Source organism: Coccomyxa subellipsoidea (assembly GCF_000258705.1).
Source record: "Coccomyxa subellipsoidea C-169, whole genome shotgun sequence".
In the NCBI taxonomy this organism is placed as follows: domain Eukaryota; kingdom Viridiplantae; phylum Chlorophyta; class Trebouxiophyceae; family Coccomyxaceae; genus Coccomyxa; species Coccomyxa subellipsoidea.
In genome coordinates this window covers 422082-431232 of record NW_005178020.1, presented here as the reverse complement: position 1 = coordinate 431232, position 9151 = coordinate 422082, and the positions used below count along the sequence as shown (strand labels likewise).

Below are 9151 nucleotides of genomic sequence, written 5' to 3'. Positions count from 1 at the left end.
CCGGCAATGGCCCCTGGCTCCGATGTCGAAAACCCCGCCGCCCCTTTCCCCGGCATCACCAAGGGGTCACCAGGTGAATTACTTCCCTCTGCCATCCTTTACCCAGCAGGATGATTAAAGAGAAGTTCTATGTCATTCCATTTAGTATGTGCCCAGGAGGCTGCAGGGTACAACTCTCAGGTGCACAGCGTGGGTATCTGCAAAGTCTCTGTGCCTGAAGGATGGCTCTTTGAATGAGCACCAATGCCTGGGCTTGGCAACATCAGATTCCCCTGCCTTGCAGTGTCCATTGATTTGCGCAGACAAATGGAAGCCGCTGCGATGGAGCTGATGCAGCTCTTATGCCTGCAGGATTCGCCATGGCTCCTGCCCCAAAGGTCTACCTGGATTGATGAGTGCACCCCTACCTCACCACTGACTGGAGGCCTCCAATTGGTTTGTTGGCATCTTCACTAGCCTAGCAGAGTCGCTATCCTGTCCCACAAGCAATCCCTTGGGTGGCAAGGGAACAAAAACGACAATGATGATTCAGGGTGTCCCTTTCGGTTCTGCTGATTCTGTGAGAAAGTCAACCAGTGATTTGATCGGAGAACGCTTCAGACCAGTGTTTGTGTGGGTTTTACTTGCGGGCTTGTTGCATTAGGAAGCAAAAGGAAAATTGATGTGTTGCAACTTAACGGATTGTCTTGCACATTCAGCATGCTTTAATGTTTTAAAGTTCCAGGTAGTTCCCATTGGAACTAGTAGATGCAGGAAGTCCACGTAAGGCTGACTGCCAACCTGTGGCATGGATTTTGCCAGGACGTTAATCTATTGTGATGTAAAGAGCAAGCTGTTGACTCCACTCCAGTCATCTCATGATCATGCACATCATCACTTTCTGATCGCCCATGTGAAGGCCGGGTGTTGGACTCTTTCACGAGGCCACCATGGCTAATGCGTTCCTACACATGCTGTAGTTCGACATGTGTGCTTTTATAATCCAATGATGGTGCCCGAAAGGCTTGTTGGGGATGTCAACGATTCAAGTCCAATGAAAGCTTCTGCATGAATAAGAGACGTCCAAATTTGGCTCCCCCCTGCAAGGCAACTCTAGAAACGCTTCTTGTGATCCATTTATACAACGTTCTGCAGTGTCCAGGTTGTTATAAGTGCTTTCATTGATGCAGCGTTACCGGCAACCACATACATCGTGAGATCATCTTAAAGATAAGGGACATCCTTAGGATCTAGGAAGCGCAGAGCCAAAATGACGGTAAGTTTTCTCTTAGTGGCTTGCTCGGACGTGATTTTTTGAAACCAACTGTGCTAATAGGATGATTCTGTCCTTCCTTGAACGGGGGGTATGATGCATCTGCGATCTATGCCTGCCGGCTGAAACGGTCTCATCAACGAGTATGCAAGTATTACATCAATGCATGCAGTCCCTTATACATGTGAAACTTATGTTACTCTTTGATCTTTTATTTCAAAGTATGCTTTTGCAATACACCGCGAAGGCTTTGTGCTGCACGATGCTGAAACTTTGCTGATGGGGTGCACCAGACTCACACGAATGTGTTACAAGCTGGCGCAACGGAAGAGAAGGGAGAGACTGCCAGGATGGTACGAATAAAAGTATCCCATGCCGAGTATGTTTAGTGAACCGAGTTGACGATGGTCACTTGATCTGATCAACTGGAAAGTGGCTAATCTATGTATCTTTTGAGCTTTCAAGGTGTCCCATTGGTGCTCTTTTCTTGATCAAAGCATAATTTGTTGTTGTTTATCATTAGTGAAGTGTGCCTGTCGATGCCTCTGCAGGCAGCCTTTGTGGGAGCGATGGCCATTGCAGACCTGGTGAAGACCACGTTAGGCCCGAAGGGCATGGTGCGATCTCAACATGTTGCCACCTGTCTATTCGCAGGGCTTTCAACCTTGAGGGATCGCATAGCTCTGTCATGACACAAAACATATCACATGTTTTCCAGAGATGCTGCGAGACACTGGGATCTGAATATCAGAGGGTGTTTTCAAAGAGCACAGCTTGACCAGGATGTATTGCTGCGCTGCAGGACAAGATCTTGCAGAGCATGGGGCGAGGGCAAGAAGTGGTTGTCACAAATGATGGCGCCACCATTCTCAAGTCCCTCTATGTGGACAACCCTGCAGCTAAGGTGCTAGTGGGTGCGTGCACCCGCTGCTCTTTCTGCCGACCATTCAGCCTCACATGTCAGGAAGATATATCAAGCGCACATGCACTTGCTTCCGGAGTTTTGCAAGCTATGCCAGCTTGACACGGCGTGTTCTAGTTGGGCATGGAGCAATGCAGTCCCTCCTGTTTTCATGCAACATGGAACTCTTTCACGCTTCAAGGCTGTTTGGGTCAGGGGTGCTCTCCAAATAGCCTTCGCTGTCTTTGGGGGTGGCAGGCTGCTTCTCTGTATCTCTGCAGAATGAATTTGATGTGTACATGGGGACGCAGATATCTCGAAGACACAGGATGCGGAGGTGGGGGATGGGACCACCTCAGTGGTGGTGCTGGCCGGGGAGCTGCTGCGGGAGGCTGAGAAGCTGGTCAGCCAAAACATCCACCCCATGACCATCATCTCAGGTGAGCAATCCTCTGCCCGTGCTGCACACCACCCGCGTACAGGGACAAGCATCCTGAATCGCCAACATGCATGACACCGTGTTGATCTTCGATACCCCTGGCTGGAGGCAGTGCCGAACAACTGGCGCAGTGTGCATTTGCAAACATTCCCCACAATCTGGTATGACAACTTGTGGAGTGATCTTAAAATCTCTGATGCTGGCGTGCAGGTTACAGGGAGGCCTGTGAGCTGGCGTACGCGCAGCTGGAGAAGGTGTCTGTCAACAACTCTGCCGACAAGGAGCGCTTTAGACAGGTGCATTCTTCTACAGAGTTGCCCCTGTGCTGTTCAACTTTGTGCATATTTTATCTCTTCCATCTAGCGCTGGGCCTCCTGTCCCGTGGGAAATCTGCGTGCATGCATCTTTGCACAAGTAATGTCCTTCTGCTGCCGCTGAAAAGAGCTGCGGGTTTTGCATGGCTGTGCGGCTGTACCAAACAAGACACGTTGGACAGAGTTACTCTTTTAGACAACGTTGTGCAAAAATGAACAACCAGAAGGAACACGAAAAGATTGACTGCAGGAGCAGGATGGCATGATACACGATGTTGCGCATAATGGTTTCGTAGCATCAAGGATAGATGCGAGCACGCAGAACCAGCCACATATTTTTGCAGAGCAATGTTTGGAGCATGAAATAATTATGTGGTCTGCACAGGACCTGCTGAACATAGCTCGCACGACGCTGAGCAGCAAGATCCTGACGCACGACAAGGACCACTTTGCCGAGCTGGCCGTGGACGCAGTGCTGCGCCTGAAAGGCTCCACAAATCTGGAGGCCATCCAGATCATCAAGAAGCCCGGCGGCACCCTCAAGGTTTGTCTCAGCTTTTCTCGCTCAGGGGTTACTAATGTTTAGAACAGTGTAGTCACCAACTCTTCCACCAGCTGGGAGTGCAGGACTCCTCAGGATGCTATATGGAAAGGTGCCTCAAGGCATCTGAGTAGACAGTGGCATTGTGTTTGGTGTCATGACCACCATAATACTGACTGTGGACCAGAATTACAGGCTCTTCTCATCGAATGTTAGGCGCCATCACAAATCCTGACATGCGGTGCAAAGGGACCATCAGTATCGGACCATGGCAGAGTCAGATCACCCAAGACCAATTTGGGTCCGCGTTCCTCAGGCGCTTGTTTCACAGCACCCCCTTGAGGACCCTGAATCCTAGTATACATTCACCCGGACGCGCAGGAGTCTTTCCTGGACGAGGGTTTCATCCTGGACAAGCGCATCGGCGTGGGGCAGCCCAAGCGGCTGGAGAACGCATCCATCCTGGTCGCCAACACGGCCATGGACACCGACAAGGTCAAGATCTACGGCGCTCGCGTCCGTGTCGACTCCATGCAGAAGGTGCTTCCATGCAACTAGCACACAATCTTAATCTTTTCATCATGGAAGTATCCCAAGATGTGCATGCAGGCACCCAAGCATGCTGGGGGGAAGGGAGTTGTTGCTCAGTGACTGCGCACATGCCTTCTGAATTTTGAAATGAGGAGCAGACATTGTTCATGAGGATATTGTGGATGTGACAAGCCTCATGCTCTCAGGAGAGCGGATACTTCTGCATAACCTAGTCTAGTATTTGTCAGGTGACCTCAGCTCCATGTCGTGGCTACTGCAGACTCTCAGTTCTACTGCTGTCGGAGATTTTCAGGTGGAGATGTTGCACGTAAGTTCGCACTGTGAGATGAAAGCGTGAATCCAAAGTGACTCTCTGACCTGACCTATAACGCCAGTACGCCACCGGCTGGGCAGAGTGAAGAAGGTGTACATGTAGCAAGTCAGCAATATTCTGCGAGCCAGCAAAGTGCTCAGGACATGCTGACTGGGAAATGTGGGTCATGCCATAAAGCAATGAAAGAGCGTGCTGGAGACTTTGGGGAGCCTTAGAGAGCTCTGCTGAGCGGTTATGTGACGGTGCCAGGTGGCGGACATAGAGAAGGCTGAGCGGGACAAGATGCGGGGCAAGGTGAACGCCATCATAGACCACGGCATCAACTGCTTTGTCAACCGCCAGCTCATCTACAACTTCCCCGAGGAGATCTTTGCCGACGCGGGCATCATGGCTATTGAGCACGCCGACTTTGACGGCATCGAACGCCTCGCCCTCGTCACAGGTGGCGTTCCCTGCTTCATTTTGGCACTCAATGTGTTGTTAGCTGGGCATACAGGCCTTCAAGTAATAGTTTCAAGATTGTTTGCTGTGTGATACTCTGTGTAGACGAGCACCAGGGCTTTTGGACAGGTGTCTTCTTGAGACTCGCTTAGCGAGGGGTCTCGAAGGGTCAGTTATGGGGCAAGGGTCGCAAGGGAGTGTTCCTGGTTTGCAAATTGCCAGATCCACTGTGTGCATGCGTGTCATTCTTCATTTTGTTCGGTCAAAGATAACAGCTACCATGATGAAGAGCCAGGCACGCTAAATGGCCGTATTTCACTCTTCGCACAAGAGTCGTGACCTTGACCCGAATGGCATGGAGATGACATGCTTGCCCATATGCCAGTCGTTATGGCACTTAGTCACCCCGCTCTTTCTTCACAGTGTACACTTCTGTGTCCCACCGGTCCCACCGGGCCAAAGCTGTTTCCATCCCTGAATCACTGCCGCCTCTTGTAGATCACCAAATCCGACAAGGATTCCTGTTGTATTCATCCTTGGGGTGGCAGCTCTTTGCGAACCTTTTCCTCAGCATCCTTGCTTCCAAGAAAACATGTACAACACAGTTGTTTTTTGGCCCGCTCGCCGGACAATATTGCGGGTCACATAGGCCCTGAAATGTAGAGATTGCATGAATCTCACCTATCGTACAGTGCTGAGCCATGCTATGTCTGATGCCGGCAGTCGGCGAGATTGCGAGCACCTGTAGCCCTTCACCCGGTGAATTTTGAGTCCTATGGATCGCACAGCGCTCAATCTAAGATGATGCCTTGCTCATGCAACAGATCACACAGCACTTAGTCATATTTTTGACGCGTGCAGGCGGGGAGATCGCGAGCACTTTTGAGAACCCGGGCGCGGTGAAGCTGGGGCGGTGCAAGCTGATCGAGGAGATCATGATCGGGGAGGACCGACTCATCCACTTCTCCGGCACCGCCATGGGCGAAGCCTGCACCATCGTCCTCCGCGGCGCCAGTGAGCGCTTTTTACACCTTAGTCTTGTAGCTCAACCACGTTTAGTCAGAATTAGAAATCATCAAGTGTCATCGAGTCAGAAGTTTGTATGCATGCACCATCGTTCTGCGCGGCGCATTGAGCGCTTTTTTCACCTGAGTGTTGTAGCTTAACCACGTTTGGGGTCCATGCGAGTCCTTGTGACATGTGAAAGGTGTCAAATTCATCCGATGAGGCCCTGCCACCCAAAGCATTGCCTTCGTCATCAAGTCTCATGAAGTCAGAAGTTTAAATCATAAAGTGTCATCAAGTCAGAAGTTCGTATGCATGCACATGCGCGGCACCAGTGAGGCCCCCCTGCCACGTCTTCATCTTTTGTCCAATGATGTATTGTTGTCTTGTGCCTTGTTTTGTACTGGCACTTTTCAACTTCTTTTGCTGGGTCAGCAACGAGAATTTTGGACAGCCCAGGACAGTGAAGGGGAGTCCAGGAGTCCTCGGGGAAGTCATAGGGTCACCCACTCTGTACATCAGGCTTTTGGCACCAATACTGTTGTATTGCAGACTGATATGCATATCTGATGCCAGGAACTTGTCCTGTGCAAACTGCCATATCTTGCTATTTTCTGCCAAAGTTCAAAGAGGGATTCATGGTGATGAGGTGGCTGTGTGTGCCTGATCAGGCACGCATGTGTTGGACGAGGCGGAGCGTTCCCTTCACGACGCGCTCTGCGTGCTGAGCCAGACTGTGCAGGACTCGCGCGTCGTCTATGGTGGTGGTTTCCCAGAAATGCAGGCGCGCCTACATCCCTGTGCTCAGCCGCTCCCTTGCAGCCGCTCCTGTGCTTCGCTGTGTCGTGTTGTCTGTCAGCTGTTTGCAGGCGCAGTCCATGACGCCGATGGGCTGCTCACAAGGAGCAGTGCGTCATGCAGTCAAATGTCAGGTCGGTGAGGAGATGCAGTGTGGGGAGTAGGGCATGCCAGACGCTGTCTCCCTACTTATATGTTGCTGCATCTGGACTTCTGTGCGGATGGCTGTCCATCACAGAGGCCTGTGCATTTGGCAGCGCACCCTGATGTTTAAACAGCTGATGGCTGCTGGAGGTGTTTTGACGGGTCATGTCTGCATGCGCGCAGATGGCGCGGGCGGTGGGAGAGGGCGCTGCGCGGACGCCAGGCAAGCGCAGCCTCGCGATGGAGGCATTCTGCACCGCACTGCGCGCCATCCCAACCACCATCTGCGACAACGCAGGTGCGCGCAGATTGCATTTCGCACGCCTTCCGGTCAACCTCCCTTCTCACCTCCCTGCTAGCTACCTCTAGGGTGCTGCAGCTGACTCAGGACCCACATGAAGGCGCAAAATGCAGACAAACATTACCCCACAAGTCAGCCCTCACATGTTTGGAGAGTCGATGACGCCTGTTCATAATTCAAGAGATAGAAGCCTAAGATACACAGCTTCAGCATTGAGTAGTCATGCCAAGCAGCCGTTGTCCAATTCGAGATCTCTGTGGCAGACATGGGGGATCTGAGTGGGAGGTTGCTGCATGCCCATTTTGGCGGCAGAAGTCAGCTGCGTGATTTCAAAGGCCTGTACCTCCACTGCACGCGCTGCTTGGCTCGTGGGGTGCTCTCTCAGAGCTCTTCTTAAATCTTTTCTAGAAATTGTCGAGATTGGGGTTCATTTGAATGGGCGGCTGCTGAGAATGATTCATGAGGGCCAGAAGGGGTCCATTCAGGCGATCCGCAGCTCAGCAGCGCCACTGGAAATTGCGCACAAAAAGAATTGGGAGACTCTGCGTGACATGGAACGCCGTCTGCTGCAGGGCTGGACAGCGCGGATCTGATATCCCAGCTGCGGGCGTCGCATGCGCACGACGCGGCCAGCCGCCAAGGCGTGGACGTCCTCACGGGCGGCATGGGCGACATGTCCAAGCTGGGCATCTTCGAGTCCTTCAAGGTGCCCCCCTTTTCTTCTTTTTCTTTTCTGGTGCCGCACCACCAAAATTGTGATTTTTTGGGGCATAAAGTAGGTTTACAATGCACATGGTGGGCATCTTTGAGTCCTTCAAGGTGCAGCGCCTTCATTTCCTCTATCTTTTCCTGGTGTCGCACCAGCAAGACAGGTGAATTTGCTGGGAATGCTAAGTCTGTTCACAGTGCACAAATAAGGGCATTTTCTGGGTGATTCAAGGTGCAGGGATTTGCACTTTTTCCTCCTTTCTGTCGCATGAGATCTGGTGAATCAGCTGGTCCACGGTTCACAAGCTGGGCATGTTTTGAGTCTCTCCAAAGTCTGCGCAATTCTTGGGGATCTACTTCTACTTGCAGCATCACATAGCTTTCTCTTCAATCGGCTTTCACTGATGCTCCTGTGATGTTGTGCAGGTGAAGGCCCAAGTGCTGCTGTCAGCGACGGAGGCAGCGGAAATGATCCTGAGAGTGGATGACATCATCAAGTGCGCGCCCAGGCAAAGGAGCGAGCAGTGATGCAGCTGTGCAGAACGTGCTTTGAGATCATGGTGTGTGAGACACGCGGGGTAATATCATCCTCGATTAATCACCCAGTGTCCTCCTTGGGCCTTGACATCTGGACTGTTAAAGAGGATGTCAAGAGGGTGTCGTGGCCGCCATAAGCGGAATGAAACAGATGCTTTGTTGTATTTCATTTTCTACAAAGGACCAGCAACACTTTTGGCATTGCATGCCCAATGTTTTTGTGACCCTAGCTGACGTTGACCATCAACAAGTCCTTGTGCTCTTGCTTGTGAGGACGAGGCCTTTTGAGCCTTCGTAGATAATCCGGGCGTGGCAAGTGAACAAAGAATCGTGCATGCGATCGCTATAGTTTTCTTTGATGCAAAACGTCCAAGGAATCCAGAAGAACCAGATGTTTATTCTGCGGAGAGGTAAAGAATGGTCAAAGATGCTGGAAACTATTGATCAAGCTATTGTTCTGTCCTCAGCTTACACGCAATACGCTTGCATTCGCTGCATCCAGCTCTCAAAATATCTTGACCCCTCACATGGGTCAGCCTACAACCTCACATCTCCTAAGGATACCCTCACACTTAGTTTGCGCGCTTCAATTGGGTGCTAACAATGAATGCAAGCCAGTTACAGCCCGACCCAAATATACAATCCTCCCAGCATGTCCGTGGCTGCTACCCGCAAGGATCGATGAGATTGAATCTGCAGAGGCAGCCTTAATTCGCAATCCACCGTCCTGACAATCATTTGACAAACTTATTTGGTGCTTCCAAAAAGCCGCTGAAGTAAATATTGGGGGGTGGGGCGGCGGCGAGAATTGACCAAAAATTCCTAGCGATACACTACAGCAAAAATTTGCGCAGGGCGGGCTCTGCTGGCCGCACCCGCTCATCTCCTGATACTCTCAAAATTGT

At 51.3% G+C, this 9151-nt stretch overlaps 1 protein-coding gene across 1 annotated transcript; it reads left to right on the top strand.

Moving 5' to 3' along the window:
- Positions 1-1144: 1144 nt before the first annotated feature.
- On the top strand, positions 1145-8683 carry COCSUDRAFT_68235 (T-complex protein 1 beta subunit). The gene is made up of 14 exons (XM_005642992.1): positions 1145-1255; positions 1546-1605; positions 1804-1869; positions 2055-2166; positions 2465-2593; positions 2803-2888; positions 3292-3450; positions 3829-3987; positions 4562-4754; positions 5615-5767; positions 6430-6512; positions 6884-6998; positions 7574-7707; positions 8136-8683. The coding sequence occupies exons 1-14, from the start codon at positions 1250-1252 to the stop codon at positions 8235-8237; spliced, it is 1557 nt and encodes a 518-aa protein (XP_005643049.1). The 5' UTR covers positions 1145-1249; the 3' UTR covers positions 8238-8683.
- The last annotated feature ends 468 nt before the right edge of the window (positions 8684-9151 follow it).

What these genes read in the sequence shown, in the direction of transcription:
- COCSUDRAFT_68235 (XM_005642992.1), top strand. An exon ending in CATCGTCCTCCGCGGCGCCA is followed by an intron (nt 5,768 to 6,429) that starts GTGAGCGCTTTT and finishes GTGCCTGATCAG; the next exon opens with GCACGCATGTGTTGGACGAG. An exon ending in CTGTGCAGGACTCGCGCGTC is followed by an intron (nt 6,513 to 6,883) that starts GTCTATGGTGGT and finishes GCATGCGCGCAG; the next exon opens with ATGGCGCGGGCGGTGGGAGA.